Genomic DNA, 18,734 nt, shown 5'->3' on the forward strand with positions numbered 1-18,734 from the left:
GCTGTGGCAGGCATCTGTAGTTCCAAAAATTCTCAGAAGGCTAAGGCAAGAGGATTGCTTGAGCCCAGGAATTAGAAATTGCAGTAAGCTAGGATCACATCATTGCACTATATAACCTGGGTGACAGAACAAGATCCTGTCTCTAAACAATACATATATGAATTTTTATTAAAGGATTTCACCATTTGAGCGTAGTTCCCCCACTTTCCCTGTCTCTCGCCCTTCCTAAAATGGTCCATAGGTTAATTTGCTTTCCATTATTTTCCTTTTGCTTGCCATCAGAACTCTCATTCTCTTAGTATATCTAAAGACCAAAACTATAAGTTACCTCAAGGTAGAATTTGACCAAGACTATAGCATTGATATCTTCTCTCCTTAAGTTCCTTTTCCACAACTTTCCTGCCAGTGTTTGCTATTAACTTCAATGAACCTCTGTTTGGGGAATTTCAGACATTTTCTTTCTTGTTCAAATTTCTCAAATATGAAATATCCCATTAAAGTTCAGTGGAATAATATAATGAGGCCTACTGTGAGAATGACATTTTACCTTTTTGACTAAAAGAAAATTTGCATTCTATTTTATGATATATCATCGCTTATTGGCCTTTTGGCTAAGATGAAGTGTATTTTATCATATATCCATGTTTGTTTTCATATCAAAACACTTTTTAAAGTGACTTACCATTGAATACAGCTTATTTCCTGGAAGATGTGCCACAATTACTTCATATTCTGGTACATCTCACCTGAGTCTGTCCACCACACCCCAATTCAAGAAGCCTGACTTCTATTTAGATTTTTCCATCTAGATGTAAGGCTGCTCTTACTTTTAAAAAAAAAATGCAAATGAAGCCTCCAGCTAGCTCTCAGATGAGGTAGGTAGGAAAAAACAAAGTTCCTTATACAAGTTTCAATGCTCAATTTATCACCTATTCTACTTCCTACGAAGTTTGTAGTACCCCTACCCCACCTACATATTTGCCTTCAATTTGGCTAGATCTTAGGATCTAGGAAGAAAAGATGAGGGGAGATGAGGTATTATAGAATCAATTAAATATAATTTGTTAGGCCTACTTCTTCATAATCTAGTCTTTTAATTTCTAATATGGTAGTTTTTTATGACTACTAAACATTGTAACTGAATAATTTATCTTTAAATCTAAAAACTGAAGGAGTATAAAGTATTTTTCTTTAACACGTTACATTTTTTTTTTGATAGGATAACGTTTTATTTCTAGTGTTGAAAAATTGGCATCAGAATTGAGATATGCTATAAATAGAGGAGACACAGCAGATTTCAAAGACTTAGAATGTGAAATATTTCATTAAATTGTATATTGATTGCATGTTAAAATGACATTTTGGATATATTGGGTTATAGAAACTATATTAAAATTTACCTTTCCTTAATGTGGTTCTACAAATATAAATGGGTGGTACCCATAGCTCAGTGAGTAGGGTGCTGGCCACATACACCCAGGCTGGTGGGTTGGAATCTTGCCTGGACCTGCTAAACAACAACTGCAACAAAAAACAGCCCTCATGGTGGGCACCTATAGTCCCAGCTACTTGGGAGGCTGAAACAAGATAATGCCTTAAGCCCAAGAGTTTGAGGTTGCTGTGAGCTGTGACGCCATGGCACTCTAGCAAGGGCGACATAATGAGATTCTGTCTCAACAAAAAAATTAAAAAATATATAAAATTACATAAGTGACTTGCATTATGTCAGACAGTGCTGCTCTAGCCTCACTATATCCTATCTTTATTTTCCATTCCTTTCTTCATTAGGGAAGTTTCTGAGGGTCGGGAAAGAGAATCTGTACCTAACTTTTTCAACACCAAGGGAGGCATGGCTGCCTGGGTCACTGTGAGTTATGGATTCAGAGGTTCTTTTTAGGGTCCTAGAATAGTTTCTGCTTTGTCTAACATACCTTCGTTTCCCATTGCGCTAGGAATATTTGACCAGAAGAGTAATACTAATTCCAGTAATTACATGATCACTATCAAATAAAATAATGATTATATTATTAAATATTGATGGATTTTTATCTCAATTTTATTAAATTACAACATTGTACATTCATATACACTTATAACAAGCCACTCAAATAGCATAGTCATACATTCACAGTTTTAAAAATTAGAGACACCAATTTATGAAAATCCTTCAAAGTACATAACTTACATTTTTGCTAGATTTTTTTTCAACTTTTCAGTAAATACGAATAAGTGCTTATTGAATAAATAAATTTTGTGATATATCAGGAATTTACCATTGAAAATATATGTTTTGGGGGGGAGTGATTTTTAATATACATGATAATAAAGTTCTGGAAATAGTTTACCTTGTTTAATAAAGAATTTGAAGTGGTAAAAAACAATTATATGATAAAATTATATCAATTCAAGCAGAATAAAAAATTAGTAAATAAAAAAGAACTCTACAAATAGGTTATAAACTCAACATAGTTTCTATAATTAAATTTGAAATTTGGTTTAAAGTTCTGTAGCCAAAGCAAAATGGTATGTAGTATCTGATTTGGGAAGAGGAAGTATCTCAGTTACTCCAAAGAGGCATAGCTTTTCCTAGCACTGAATTCTAAAAGCAGATCTTAAATGTGAGTAACTGCCACAAATATCATTTTTTTTCAATTTTTTTTTTTATTAAACAAATACTTTAATAGCAAGTTCAGTAGCATTTCGTATGATTGTGTCTGGTAGTATAATCTAGTTATTTGGTTTTATATAGAAATGAGTGGACATAATAAATAATTGTATGTTTTATTTTTACAGGAATCTTGGGAAACCAAAATGAGGCACAATCAGATGGGTTGTGAGACACCACCTACTGTCACTGTTCATGTAAAATTAGGGTCAAATAGATCATATCAATCTAAAAAGCCCATTAATCTGAAGCGTCCTCTTTTTAAAGATATTTGGCAAGCATCTGAAAAAAATGCACATAACAACAACAAATCTAAACGCCCCAAAGGACCTTGTCTGGTAATACAGCGTCAAGAAATGACTGCTTTCTTTAAATTATTTGGTAGGTTTAAAATATTGTAATAGTGGTAATTGTAAAGTACTTAAAATTAGAATGTAAACACTTATTTTATTGTTTCCACAATTATCAAAAAGGATGCTGTTATTTTGTGTCAAACTGCTCATCTCTAGGGTAGCGCCCATGGCTCAGTGGGTAGGGCGCTGGCCACATACACCAAGGCTGACTGGTTCAAACCTGACCCAGGCCAGCTAAAACAGTAATGACAACTGCAACAAAAAAAATGGCTGGGTGTTGTGGCAGGTGTCCAGCTACTTGGGAGGCTAAGGCAAGAGAATGGCTTAAACCCAAGAGTTTGAGTTTGCTTTGAGCTGTGATGCCACGACACTCTACCCAGGGCAATAGCTTGAGACTCTTGTCTCAAAAAAAACAAAAAAAACTTCTCATCTCTATCCAAATTTGTTTTTGTTTTAGTTTTTTTTTTTAATGTTGGATGCTTGCTTGTTTGTTAGCTTATGGGTTAAAAATTCGGACTAGGTTGGACGTGGTGGCTCAGGCCTGTAATCCTAGCGCTCTGTGAGGTTTGACCTCAGGAGTTCAAGACTAGCCTGAGCAAGAATAAGGCCCTATATCTACTAAAACTAGAAAAATTAGTTGGGAGTTGTGGTGAGTGCCTGTAGTCCCAGCTATTGTGTAAACTGAGGCAAGCGGATCTTTTTAGTCTTAAGATTTTGAGGATGGTATGAGCTATGACACCAAGGCACTCTACTTAGGACAACAAAGTGAGACTCTGTCTCAAAAAAGTAATTGAGACTGGGCTGAATTCAGGTTCAGAGCATTAGTTTTGTGTGACCTAAAGTAAAATACTATACATAAAGACTAGAACAAAAGAGAGGCTTTTGTTCAAGAAACACAAACAAAAAAGATTTAGGTTAACTGACCCAGTTTAACTAAGTCTAAGGAGTATCCCAGGACTTTGACTTCCTAAACCAAGCAAACCAAGAACATTAGTCAACCTAGAGGTGATTCAGAATTATATTTTGGGATCACTGTTGAATATTAACTATGCTTTATCATCACATAATGAAATTTTTAAGTTTGAATTTGTTTAGATTATTGCTGACAAATTTCTTAAATTGGCAAAAAGAAACTTTTTTATAGTACTGTACTTGTATGTAACCAAGAAGGAGAAGGAATTTTTTTTTCAGATAGGTTATAAAGTGGACAGATTAGAATAGGGGTAGTATAGATAGTAAATATCTGTCAGAATGAATCAAGTCAAGTAAATGCCACAGTCTCATAGATGTAGTTAACAAGCTTCCTTGTTCTTAGAGGAAGGCCAGGAGCATTAAAGCAATCTGGTTAGGAAAAGCAAAGCAAAATGGGCTCGGCACCTGTAGCACAGTGGTTACAGTGCCAGCCACATGCACCCATGGTGGCGGGTTCGAACCTGGCCCAGGCCAGCTAAACAACTACAAAAAAAAAAAAAAAATAGCCGGGCATTGTGGTGGGCCCCTGTGGTCCCAGCTACTTGGGAGGCTGAGGCAAGAGAATCGCTTAAGCCCAAGAGTTTTGAGGTTGCTGTGAGTTGTGACACCATAGTACTCTACTAAGGGCAACAGCTTGAGACTCTGTCTCAAAAAAAAGGAAAAAAACGAAAAGCAAAATGAAAGGATGGGGGAAGGAATGTAGAGAATATCAAGTACAAAAAGATGAAAATGTTCTCCTAGATCATTTGTTAATACAAGTTTATTAAGAGTAGAAATGGAGGGCAGCACCTGTGGCTCAAAAGAATAGGGCGCCGACCCCATATACCGGAGGTGGAGGGTTCAAACAGGCCCTGGCCAAAAAAGACTGCAAAAAAAAAAAAAAGTAGAAATAGAATTAACAAGTAGAAATTATTATTCATAGGATATTAATAGTTATTGTTGGGACTTTACATATATTTGACTACATTGATGATATTTTAGGGTGTAAAAATGAATATAAAGAAGTTATGCTTTGCCTGAGTGTGGTCAGTCATGCAAAAGTGTAGAAAAAGTAAAACATACATAGAAAATACAGTATTAAGTCATTACTTAATACATTATTTTTCTAGACTGATTCCATTTCTAGCTAAGATGGCTTTTGGAAAGGACTAAAGAGCTAGTCTAGAGTTCCTCAAGACACATTTCTCAAAGTGCTTTTGGACAGTCAGTAAACCAACACTTCTACCATTCCCCCTCCACTCTGAGCTATATGTTAAGTCAAATCAGATAAGAAGATGAAAGCTAAGGCAGTAGCTTTTTGTAAAGTCTTTGCAATGTAAATACACCAAGGACCTGAAAACTGCACCATAGACAACACTGGTTCAGTCTCATTTATAATCTGCTGATTTAGAAGTTCTTTGAAAGAAAACTTTGTTTTTAAAAGACAAGTTATAGCTATCTTTTGTTATAGATGATGATTTAATTCAAGATTTCTTGTGGATGGACTGCTGCTGTAAAATTGCAGACAAGGTAAATTTAGTGACAATATAATTAACTAGTATTATTATTATGTAACTGAACCATTAGAGCTTTAATGAGACCTTAGAAGAATTTTCTATTAATTAAGTTTAAGAAAAGAGCAAGCCTACATTGCTATTTCAAAGCAAAATTCTTGCACATTAATTTTTGGAATTAGTATATGCTTATAGTATAGATTCAGTCTGTAGTATAGATTCAGGAATTTAGAATGTTTGTGATTAGATTTGAATGACTTTAGGTCCATATCTTTTTGATTGAAAAGAATGAAAGGAAAACTCAGTATAGACTTAATATATTTTATTTAGAATTATTGCCTTTTATCAAACTGTAAAGAAAATATATTGTGACATTCACTCTGCATTTTAATATTTTTAAAGTAATTCAACAGAAATAAATCCCAAAAATTTTGTAGGATAAAAACAGTTTAATAGGTTCTTTATTTAGGAATTAATGTTTCATTAAGGAATGTCTAACTTATATTCTAGGAATAGTGATGTTTTTGTGTTCTTTAGATTTAGTTTAATAGTTAAAATTTTGTCTTTGTAAATGCCATTTTATGCCAGGTAGTCATACTAGAAAATTCAGCATGATTCACATTACACTTAAAATAATGTACCAACTAATAGAAAAAGGAAGGAATGGAAGATTATTTTATGATTAAATATCCACCAAGTTTTGGTATTATATGAATAATTTTTATTTCCAGCTTAAGATGATAGGGATAGGCTCGGCGCCTGTAGCTCAGCATCTAGGACGCCAGCTATATACACTGGAGCTGGTAGGTTTGAATCCAACCTGGACCTGCCAAACCAATAATGACAACTACAACCAAAAGATAGTTGGGCATCGTGGCAGGCGCCTGTAGTCCCAGCTACCTGGGAGGCTGAGGCAAGAGAATTGCTTAAGCCCAAGAGGTTGAGGTTGCTGTGAGCTGTGACGCCACAGCCCTCGACCCAGGGCAACAGCTTGAGACTCTGTGTCAAAAAAAGATGATAGGGATAAAATAGGAGTTTTTAATTACTTTATTTTATTTTGAAAAATTTCAAATACATACACCTTAGGATACAACAAAGTCTCCATGTACCTCTCAATAGATTAAAAACTCCTAGCCATTCTTCTTCAATCCCTCTCCCTGAAGACTGGCTTATTTTGGAGCAAATCCCAGATATCCTAACATTTATCCATAAATAGGGTATATTTCATGATATATTTGTAAAAGCAGACAGATCTTTTAAAATGTAATTATAATGTTACTAATACTTTTAAAAATTAACACTAATGCTTTAATATCAAATATCCGATTTATGTGGCATGAACTTTTAAACTTTATGATTTTGAGTATGTTAAAGTTATTGAACAGGAGGGGGCAGTGTTTGATAAGTAACCAATCATAACCCTATTTCAAGATGGTCTATGAAGCGAGTGTATGATGCCCCATGATCATATCAATGTATACAGTTATGATTTAATAAAAAAAAAAAAAAGAGTTCTTTACCAGAAGTTAATGTGAAAACGTGAATTCACCTTTGTGACACATCCTGTGGCGATAGGATAAATAAATGTTTTATGAGGATCTGGTGCATTTAATATCATAACTTGTTTTTAATTGAACAGTCAGAACTGGTGTGTGTTCTACTGTCAGGCCATAGATGTATCTTTCTAATAATACATTTAAAACACATTTTTCTCATGAAAATAGAGCCACGTTATTCTAATTTCTGAAGTCATATAGAAATAATTTTTAAAGTTATTTTAAAAAGTGAGTATGGGCTAGCTCGGCACCTGTGGCTCAAGTGGCTAAGGTCCTAGCCACATATACCTGAGCTGGTGGGTTTAAATCCAACCTGGGCCTGTCAAACAACGATGACAGCTGCAACCAAAAAAAATAGCTGGGTGTTGTGGCGGGTGCCTGTAGTCCCAAGTACTTTCGAGGTGGAGGCAGGAGAATAACTTGAGCCCAGAAGTTTGAGGTTGCTGTGAGCTGTGATGCCATTGCACTCTACCCAGGGTGACAGCTTGAGGCTCTGTCTCATTTAAAAAAAAAAGTGAGTATGGGTCAGGTGCGGTGGCTAACACCTGTTACCCTAGCACTTTGGGAGGTAGAGGCAGGAGGATTGCTTCAGGTTAGAAATTAAAAACCAGGTGAGCAACACAGTGAGAATCCCATCTCTACAAACAAAACAAAACATACAGAGGAAAAATTAGTTGGCCATGGTCGTACTTGCCTGTAGTCCCAGCTCCTTAGGAGACTTAGGCAGAAGATTATTTGAGCCTACGCATTTGAGATTGCAGTGAGCCAGGATGATGCCACTGCTCTCATGCCTGGGCAAAAGAGCAAGACCCTGTCTCTAAAAACATAAACAAAAATTGTATGGATGTGTGCAACTAAAAGGGAAAAAATTAAACACATCATACACAAAAATAGATGTCAAATGTAGGAAAATATTAATTGGTGAATTTGAGTGAAGGATGTACGGTTACTCATTTTACTATCATTCCAACTTCTGTATAAATTTGAAATTTGAGGGAAAATGGAGTTTTTATTCAAAAGAATATTGAAGGCCAGGTGCGGTGGCTCATGCCTGTATTCCCAGCACTCTGGGAGGCCGAGATGGGCAGATTGCTTAAGCTCAGGAGTTTGAGACCAGTCTGAGCAAGAGCAAGACCCCTTCTCTAAAAATAGCTGGGGATTGTGGCCTCTAGTCCCAGCTACTTGGGAGGCTGAGACAAGAGAATCACTTGAGCCCAAGAGTTTTGAATCACTTGAGCCCAAGAGTTTTGAGGTTGCTGTAATGCCACGGCACTCTACCCAGAGTGACAGAGTGAGACTCTGTCTCTAAATCAACAAATTAAAGAATATTGGCTATAAGAAAATTAAGAGTCTATCCTAGTTAGTTATGATAAGTAGTTAAGAACTGTTTCTCAATGTTTACATGGACTACAGAAAATAAAAAAAAAATGCTGAAATAGGTAATTATATAATAAGGATAAATCTTTATTAGTATATTAGAAATTTTTAGGTTAAATATTTTAAAGCCGTTTTATTTATAAACATAAAACATTAATATTAATTCTTTTTTCCTTATAGTATCTTTTGGCTATGACCTTTGTTTATTTCAAGAGGGCTAAATTCACTATAAGTGAACATACCAGGATAAATTTCTTTATTGCTCTGTAAGTATTCATTCTACTAAGTGATTTTGTGTTATTTATAATACATATGATACCTTACTTAAAACAGTCTGTCTGAAAATTTGTATGATATATTTGAATAGGCCTTCTTGCATAAAAGCTGTACCTTTTTCTTTAATAGGATATTTTTATGTTCTTTTTACTGAGCTTATCATGCTATATGCCTAAGATTTATTCTTCAATATTCCACTTGAATTTGTATTGCATCTTTAGAATGATCCCATAAAAATTATCCCAAATTATACTCTTTATGACTTAGGTATTTCTTAAAGCCAGAATACACTGTTTGAAATTTCCAATTAATATGTAGTAAAATTCAGTATAGTAAAATTCATCATCATGGCCGACATTGAAGAGTTAGTAGAAAATTCTCTAAACATACTTCTTGTGGATCTATGTCTGTAATATAGGCATTATTCATATTTGATAGCTTAGTATTTGCTGACTTCACTGAACACTAGTTGAACTGTGACAAAGGAATATAGTTTGTTTTCCAGTTTTTCTGTTGACTTTATATTACCTTTGTGATCTGTTAAATGGTTTTAATCACATGGTTTTCCAAGCCGTATATCAGAATTAAGCTATAATGAGTGTAATTTAAGAATATATTTCCTTTTTTATCATATAGTTGGATATAATACTACAGTTGGGAATATAGGAATATAATTTTAAGTATTTAGCTAGGGAACTACACATAAAAATATTTGAGTACCATAATAGCTGTCAGCACTGAAGAATAAGTTTTTTTTTTTTTTTTTTGCAGTTTTTGGCCGGGGCTGGGTTAGAACCCACCACCTCTGGCGTATGAGGCCAGCGCCCTACTCCTTTGAGCTACTTGTTAAAAGAGAATAAAGTAATAAATGAGTGTTCATTTTATATTACTGTAAGTGGAAACTGGCACATGGTAAAAAGTACAAAAGAAAGTATACAGTTAAAAGTAAATTTTTCTCCTATCTCAGCCCTTAGCCTCCCTCATCTAGGACAAGTTAATATTTTCACATGTATGTGTCTGGATATAATTTTCATACATGAACCAGTGTGTGTGTGTGTGTGTGTGTGTGTATTATATAAATGGAAGTATACTATAGACACTCTTCTCTGGTTTTGATGTTTTTTTTTTTTTGAGACAGAATCTCACTTTGTCACCCTTAGTAGAGTGCTATGGCATCACAGCTCACAGCAACCTCCAGCTCTTGGGCTTAGGCGATTCTCTTGCCGAGTAGCTGGGACTACAGGCATCTACCACAACACCTGACTATTTTTTTGTTGTAGTTTGGCCGGGGCCAGGTTTGAACCCACCACCCTCCGTATATGGGGCCAGTGCCCTAGTCACTGAGCCACAGGCGCCGCCCTCTGGTTTTGATTTTTTAATGTGTGAAAATAAAAAAGTAAAATGAATACTCACATACCCATGACTCAGCTTAAGAGTAGAACATTGCCTGAATCTTAGGAGCTTCCAGTATAGTTTCCCCATCAGAACCCACTCCCTTCCATTAGTAATCATTTTCTTGCTTTCCTTTATTCTATGTATATATCTCAAAATAATGTGTTATTTGGTTTTTCTTTTTAGCTGTATGTAAAACAATCATGTGTTCTGTTATTCTGTGATTTCATTCTTTAGCTTTTAGGTTACGATTTTCAGATTCATTTTTATTGGTATATGTAGCAATAGTTCATTTTCATAGCTGAATAATATTCTATTATTGCTTATTTCTTTTATTTTTTTACCCTCTGTGTACTTTTTTCCCTCCTCCATTTTATCTTCTTTTTCTTTGAAGTGGGTTTTTTAAACATATTTTTTTCTTTTACTTGTTTGGAAATTTTGCAGTCTATATTCGTTTAGCAATTACCCACTTGTCTTTATTACAAGAACGTTAAGCATTTAATTCTAATCACCTCCTACCCAACTTATATTCTCTTGTTTTACAATTCTGTAGTTCTATTTGATGCTCTCCAATAAGTTAGACATTGTCCACATCAGGACAGTAGGTCTAGTTCCTTTATGTTGACCATCTCTGTATGTTGACCAGCTTATTATATAGTCCCTTGGATGGTCTGCTGTACTTACCTATTTTTTTTTTTTTTTTTTTTGAGACAGAGTCTCACTATGTCACTCTTGGTAGAGTGCCATGGCGTCACAGCTCACAGCAACCTCAAACACTTGGGCTTGAGCAATTCTCTTGCCTCAGCCTCCCAAGTAGCTGGGACTACAGGCGCCTGCCACAACACCCAGCTGGGTTTTTTTGTTGTTGTTGCAGTTGTCATTGTTGTTTAGCTGGCCTGGGCCATGTTCGAACCCACCACCCTTGGTGCTATGGGTGCTGAGCTTATACTTATCTATATTATCAAGGTATTTTTAATTTTTTTATACAGACTGGACATGGTTGTTTTTATATTTTCTGTCCATTAAATCCAGTGCCTTTAGACTTAAGTGTCTGTTTTACTTACGGTACTTCATTCCCTTATGTATTTTACAATATTTTTATTGTAAGTTGCCTATTTTTCTTGGAAAGTCATCTGTGAGGCTTGCATTGTTTCTGATGAGAAATCCATTCCATCCTTATCTTTGTTCCTGTGTTATTTAATATGTCTTTTAAGATTTTTTTTTCTTTCTTTCTTTTTTTTTTTTTGTTGTTTGTTTGTTTTTTTGAGATAGAATCTCCCTTCTGTTGCCCAGCCTATAAGGTGCAGTCATTATAGCTCACTGCAACCTCCAGCTCCTAGGCTCAGGTGATTTTCCTGCTTTAGGCTCCCGAGTAGCTGGGCCTACAGACATGCACCACTGTGCCCTACCAATTTTTCTATTTTTGTAGAGATGGGGTCTTGCTTTTGCTAGGGCTGGCCTTGAACTCCTGGCGTCAGTCTTCCGCCTTGGCCTCCCAGAGTGTTAGGATTATAGTCATGAACCCTGTGCCTGGCCAAATTTTCTCTTTATCGTTGGTTTTGAGTAATTTGATTAAGATATGCCTTGATGTAATTTTTCTTCATGTTTCTTTTGCTTTAAGGTTCATGGAGCTTTATACATTTATAGTTTTCATCACATTTCAAAAATTTTCAGCTTTTATTCTTTCAAATATTTATCTGTCCACCTACCACCCTTCTAAAACTCTAATTTCACCTTTACTAGGTTTCTTAAAATTGTCTCCTATCCAGCGGATTCTCTGTTAATGATTTTTGTTTCTCTTTTTTCTGTATGTTTCATCTTGAGTAGTTTCTATTGCTTCAATAGTAGTGTCTTCAATTTATAAATCTTCTTTTCTGCAGTGTTTAATCTGCCATTAATCCTACTCAGTGTATTTTTCTTTTTTTTTTCAGTATATTTTTCATTATATGCATTGTAGTTTTCATTTCTAGAAGTACATTTTCAATATGTCTATTTAACATTTTGAACATACAGAATAGTTATAACTGGTTTAATGTCCTTTTGTGTCAGTTTTGGGTTGGTTTTGATTGATTATTCTTTTTGTGTCTATGTATGCCTGGTCCCCCTCAGGTATTTGATATAATATTGAGTTTCATATGTTTTCAATTACCTGAGTGTAAGGAAAGACAGAAAGGATAGAAGGAACAGTGCCTAGTGTTCACATAGGGCTAGAAATAGTGCCTGTTCTCACCAGACTGGAAAAATTCATAATTCATCGAGTATTGAGAAGAGTACTCTGGAAGGGTCTTGCCTTAGTAGAGGAAAATAATTAGCTCCAGACTGAACATTGCTCCATATACATTACCCTAAAAGTCAAAAGCTAACACCTGAAAGGATCAGAATATTTCCAAGTAACTACATCCCAAAACAAAGCTGAAGATTTATGGGAATGAAAAATACCTAAAGCAAAACAAGGTAAAATTCATTGTATCTCTATCTTTGATCTGTGTTTCTTCTCTGTAAGGCTGAACATGTGTTGATAAGCCATTTGTATTTCTTTTTTTGTGTATGTGGACAATGTGTTCTTGTCCTTTACCCATTTCTTTTTTGGGTTGTGGATCTTCTTTGTTAGGTATCTGGCTAATACAGTTGAAGAAGATGAAGAAGAATCCAAGTATAAAATTTTTCCATGGGCCTTAGGGAAAAACTGGAGAAAATTGTTCCCTAATTTCTTAAAGTTAAGGGACCAGCTCTGGGATAGAATTGACTATAGGGCTATTGTAAGCAGGCGATGCTGTGAAGAGGTAAGGATTTTAAAATACTTTATATATGCAGACTTTGTTTTCTGTTTATCTGATTTTTCTTGTTTTTTAATGTGCTTCTAATGTTTTGGGGGGGTTGTATATGTAAGAGTAGACCATTAACTTTGATCATTATCAAGAATACAGTTTGTGTATTACAGTGTTGGCAGTTTTAATTTTGTATTATCGTAATTAAAAGTTGTCATTTCTGTTTTTTAAACAGCCTACTTCTTAGTAACTATTTTTATTTTAGATTGTTTTTCTGTCTAAAAGATAACCAACATATTAAGAAAGGGTGATGTGAATATACCAAAATATCTTATTAAGGATGGTAATTACACTGGAGTTGAATAATAATTTCCACTAAATAAAGTATGTGAGATGTCAGCTTCCCAAAATTGAAATACCACCAACAGTGTGATAAATAATTTAAATAAATTTAAATTTTTTTTTAAAACCAGACCTCTTTTCACATAGACGATAGTTAAGTTTTCTTAATGCTGAATTTTAATAAGATAAACCAGCAGGACACTAAAATTTTAATAATCAGTTATTTTTCAAATGTTCTGAGTTTTAGTAAAGTTAGTATTTCAAACCAGAGAAAAATACTGGAGTATAAAATTAACTGGAAAGCAGAGGTCACTATAAACTTTAGTAGTGGTTAAGAAAAATTTGAGAGGGTGGTGCCTGTGGCTCAAAGGAGTAGGGCACCCGCCCCATATGCTGGAGGTGGCGGGTTCGAACTCAGCCCTGGCCAAAAAAACTGCAAAAAATAAAAAAATAAAATAAAAATAAATAAATCTTCAAAAAAAAATTTTTTGATAAATGTGGGCTAAATAATGCTATAATTAAATGAAATTATATCCAGTTAAGTGACCACAGGCCAAAAGAGCCAATTAGTGGATTAATGTCAAACTTGAGAGAAGACTGTAGCAATGTGTCTCAGAATTCTGCCCCAAACTAACCTTCTTGACTATGTTTATTAATGAAATGAAGACACAGCTAATAATTCATATATAGATTAAATTAGGAGGACTGTTAACTGTTGGAAGAAATGCAGAGGTCCAAGAATAAATTAGACAGTACAGCAGGAGAGGTCTTTACAAGATTAAATTCAATAGAAAAAGAAGAAAAGTGAGGTGTATAAGACCTCTCCAAATTAATGGATCCTCATTATTTAAACTGGACTGATTCCAATTACAAGCCATTGAAAGAGTTCTATAATGTTGTTATCTTTTGGCACTACTTCCCCAGGTCAGGTGTGGATAATTCGCATACTTGTTGCTGTCCTTGGAAGTGATAGCCAACTCTATTTGAGCACCCTGATTTTTTTCAAAGTAAATGCTTCAGGTTCTTCAAGACATTCAGCTAAGAGCATAGAGAGGGTGCCAGAAACAAGAAACCATGACTGGTAGCTTACTGCCTGTCTATGTGTACCTACTTTCAAGCTGCAATGATTAGCGATTTTAACTGCAACAATGTTAGCATACGCTTTTGGAGCTGGGAATTACCTCAGCTGCTGGCACCACACTGTTCAAGAGCCAAAGAGAAGAATGAGGCTTAATAGTGTACATATCAAAGACTAAAAAGTTTTAGACCACTATAAACCTAGTTGTGTAATGGGACTTACAGAAAAGTTTAAACTTAGGCTGCAGAAAAGATGAGATGATCATCAGATTATACCTAAAATGCTGCATTTGGTTCTGCACACTATACTTAAGAAGAACGTTGATGAACAATCTCTAGAGGAAAATAACTAGAATAGAGCAAGGTCTTAAAGGAATAACCTCATGTGTGAACTAATAAAAAGGATCCGAGATTTTTAGTGTGAAGAAGAAGATTCAGAAAGCTTGCTAGCTGTTTTCAAGTATTTTCAGGACTACCATAGGACAGAAATATATTGGATTTGTCTCTTTTTTTTGGCTATAAAGCAGAGAAATATGTAAATGAAAAACTAAAAGAGGCAGCAATAGCTCAATATTAAGAATATTATTCTAACGACTCACTGAAAATGAGATAGACTCTTTCAGAAGCAGTGATTCCATAAGCAGTTTGTTATGTCATAGAGGGAATTCATGTTTCAGATAAGCAATTAAACTAGATTGCTGTTAAATTTCCTTTCAATTCAAAATTTTTAGAGTATAAAGTTATATTTTATAAATTTTGTACTGTCTAAACAGGGGTCCTCAGACTTTTTAACAGGGAGCCAGTTCACTGTCCCTCAGACCAGACTATAGTTTAAAAAAAAAAACTATGAACAAATTCCTATGCACACTGCACATATCTTATTTTGAAGTAAAAAAACAAAACGGGAACAAATACAATCACACTGCCGCAGGTGGCCCGCGGGCTATATTTTGAGGACCCCTGGAAGCTCTTGCTGGGCAAGCTAAATTGTTTAACATTTGATAGAAGTCATTTATTCATTAATATGCATTGATTTAGTGAATGCTTAGTAAATGTCTACCAGGTGCTATATTATTTCTTTTAACTTAAAAAAGTCTTGGCCAGGCATGGTGTCTCACACCTGTAGTCCTAAACACTTTCTGAGACTAAGACAGGAGGATTGCTTAAGGCGAGGAATTTGAGACCAGCTTGGGCAATAGGGAGACCCTATCCCTACAAAATAAAAAGAAAATTAGCCATGTATAGTGATGCGTGCCTATAGTCCCAGCTACTCAGGAGGCTGAGGCAGAAGGATCATTTGAGCCCAGAAGTTGATTCCCAGAGTTGGAGCTATGATGATATCACTGCACTGCAGTTGGGGCAACAGAGTGAGACCCTGTCTCAAAAAAAAAACAGGCTTGAAGCAAACATAGCAATATTAACATCTTATCAGTTCTGGGCAGTAGGAATATAGATGTTTGTTACATTATTCCTTATGTTTTTTCATAATTTTAAAATGATTAATAGATCTTAAGTTTTTCTTCTTCAAAAAGGCTACCTTATTTGAGTTTCTTTTAGCCACTATCACAATACCTTGTTTCCTTCTATAGCACTGAACAAGATTTGTAATTATTTGCTTGCCTATTGTCTGTTTAAACTATAAACTGTAAAATTAATGAAGTCAAACATTGAGTATACTTCTAATATCTCCCATCTCTGTCCTCACACTCCATTAACAATTATGCATAATTCTCTTCTTCTGAGATAATAGAACAATAGAAAAGAATGTCAGCATTCTTTCACCACATCTGCCATTCTACCTGCATGTGTACCCATATATTCTGCCCTCTGTTTGTTACTGTGAAAGACCCATCTTTGCTCCTATCCAAGTCCATTCCCTCTACTCATGCACTGGATCTCATCTTTTCTTGCCTTCTCACAGACATCAATCTAGTAATTGTCCCCCTTTCCTAGCACTTCACAATTTCTGTTTTATTCAATTATTGCCATCAGAATATGGAATTGCTGAGGCCGGGCGCGGTGCCTCACGCTTGTAATCCCAGCACGCTTGTAATCCCAGCACTCTGAGACAGGCAGATCACCTGAGCTCATAAGTATGAGACCAGCCTAAGCTACAGTGGAAACCCATTTCTAAAAATAGCCAGGCATTGTAGTGGGCGCCTATAGTCCCAGGTACTCCAGAGGCTGAGGCAAGAGAATCGCTTGAGCCCAAGAGTTTGAGGTTGCTATGAGCTATGATGCCACATACTCTACCAGGGGTGCCAAAGTGAGACTCTGTCTCAAAAAATATATGTCTCTCCTATATAGTGAGAGAATTGCTCTAAAATCTTCATCAATAAAAATTAAAGCTTCATCCCCTAGTTACCACTACATTTCTCTGCCCTGCCTCTTATAACTAAACTCCTAAACAAGTGTCTGCACATCCTTTTCTCCATTCTCCTTGAACTTGTTATACAAGGTCTTCCCTCCATCATTCTATAAAAACTTGTCAAGGTACCAAATATCTATATTGCCAAATCCAAAGATTAGTTATTAGTCCTCAACTTCCTAAATTTAACAGCAACATTTGTCACAATCCCTCATTTCTTCCTAAAACACTCTCTTTACTTGGTTTCTAAGATACCAGGTTTCTTTTTCAGCCACTTAATGCTAGTTCCTTTTCACCTTACCAACTTCATTAGCATGCCCTATGGTTTAGTCATAGAACCTCTTGTCTTCTCTTTTGACCTTAGCTCACTGAGTGATCTCATTTGCTCTCAAGACTTTAACACAACTAATAGATATCTCACAATTCCAGATCTGCATATCACATTGCCTGTTGATATTTTATTATCTAATTGATACCTCAACCTTCACGTGTCTAAAATGGAACTCCTCATTACCCTACGCAAACATCCAAACCTGTTTCTCCTGCAGTCTTCTACATACTAATAAACAGCAACTTCATCCTTTTAGTTGCTCAAGCCCCAAAACTGTTCTCCTTGACTCTTCTTTTTCTCCCATCCATACCTTGAAAAAATATCTAGCATTTTACCATTTGTCACTGCCTCCACCACTAACACCCTGTTATCTTGTACCTCAATTATTGCCATAAGCTTTCAAATAGTCTTTCCTACAGTTTTTCTCCCCTATAATCTACTCTTTATACGATAGAGTACATTTTTTTTTAAAAAGTCAAAGTAGGCTTTCTTCCCTACTCAGAAGCCTCCAATGGCTTCCCATTTCACACAGCGTAAAAGGCAAAGTCCTTATGAAGGTCAGACACGATCTACCAACTCTCCTCCCTTATGCCTTTGACTTCATCTTATAGCCTTGCTCATCTACTCTAGCTACACTGGCCTCCTCACTGTTACACAAACTTAACAGGCACATTTGCAGCTCAGAGTCTTTGTACTTGCCATTCTCATGACCTGGGATGCTCTTCCCTAAGATAATAATATCTTCATTTCCTAACTATATTCAGCATTCTGCTTAAATGTCACCTCAGAGAGACCTTTTCTTATCATCCTTTATAAAGTAGTATCTCCCTCCATGGGATAGAGTTGAAGTGTCCAGAAGTAAACCCTTCAAATTATGTTCAATTGAATTTTGACAAGGGTGCCAAGAAGATTCAATGGGGAAAGAACAATTGGTACTGGGACAACCACACATCTACATGGAAAAGAATGATGTTGGACCCCCACTAATTTATACTATATATAAAAAGTTAACTCACAATGGATCAAAAGGCCTAAGTTTAAGAGTTAAAATCATAAAACTCTTATATGAAATCATGGGGGTAAATGTATGACCTCCAATTAGTTTTCTTAGATATGGTACCAAATGTAAAAGCAACAAAAGAAAATACATTTTGACATGAAAAGTAAAATCTTCTGTCCTTCAAAAAAAAAAAAACAAATAAAGATACAGCACAAAAAAGGGAAGAAAACTGTTTTCAAGTCATCTGTTTGATAAGAAACTGTATCTAGAAAAAGCTAGTAAAGTGACAACCCAATTAAAAGATGGGCAAAGGATGCAAATAGACATTTCTCCAAAGAAGATATGCAAGTGGCCAGAAAGTGCATGAAAAGCTGTTCAACATCATTAGCTAGCAGGCAAATGCAAATCAAAAGCACAATCAGATTATCACTTCATACCTATTATGATGTTTACAAACAGTAATAACAAGGATTGGCAATATCAGAAGCCTCATACACTTCTGGTGGGAATGTAAAATGGTGTAGTTGATTTGGATTACAGTCTGGCAATTCCTCAAAAGGCTAAACACAGACTTAACCATATGACCTAGCAATTCTAACTATATATCCAAAAGAAATGAAAACTATGTCCAAGCTCAGTGCCTGTATCACAGTGGTTATGGCACCGACCACATAACACAGTGGGTGGCAGGTTTGGAAAAAATAGCCGAGAGTTGTGGTGAGTGCCTGTTGTCACAGCTACTTGGGAGCAAGAGAATCACTTTA

At 35.4% G+C, this 18,734-nt stretch overlaps 1 protein-coding gene across 2 annotated transcripts in view; it reads left to right on the forward strand.

Moving 5' to 3' along the window:
- SPDYA (speedy/RINGO cell cycle regulator family member A) overlaps positions 1–18,734 on the forward strand; it is a 37,039-nt gene that overhangs the window by 2,818 nt on the left and 15,487 nt on the right. For both annotated transcript variants that reach the window (XM_053587092.1, XM_053587091.1), the window contains exons 2-5: positions 2,794–3,046; positions 5,441–5,499; positions 8,597–8,682; positions 12,696–12,867. In XM_053587092.1, coding sequence (XP_053443067.1) covers positions 2,812–3,046; positions 5,441–5,499; positions 8,597–8,682; positions 12,696–12,867 — 552 coding nt within the window. In that variant the 5' untranslated portion in view covers positions 2,794–2,811. The remainder of the gene's footprint in view (positions 1–2,793; positions 3,047–5,440; positions 5,500–8,596; positions 8,683–12,695; positions 12,868–18,734) is intronic.

Source organism: Nycticebus coucang, chromosome 4 (assembly GCF_027406575.1).
Source record: "Nycticebus coucang isolate mNycCou1 chromosome 4, mNycCou1.pri, whole genome shotgun sequence".
Lineage (NCBI taxonomy): Eukaryota > Metazoa > Chordata > Mammalia > Primates > Lorisidae > Nycticebus > Nycticebus coucang.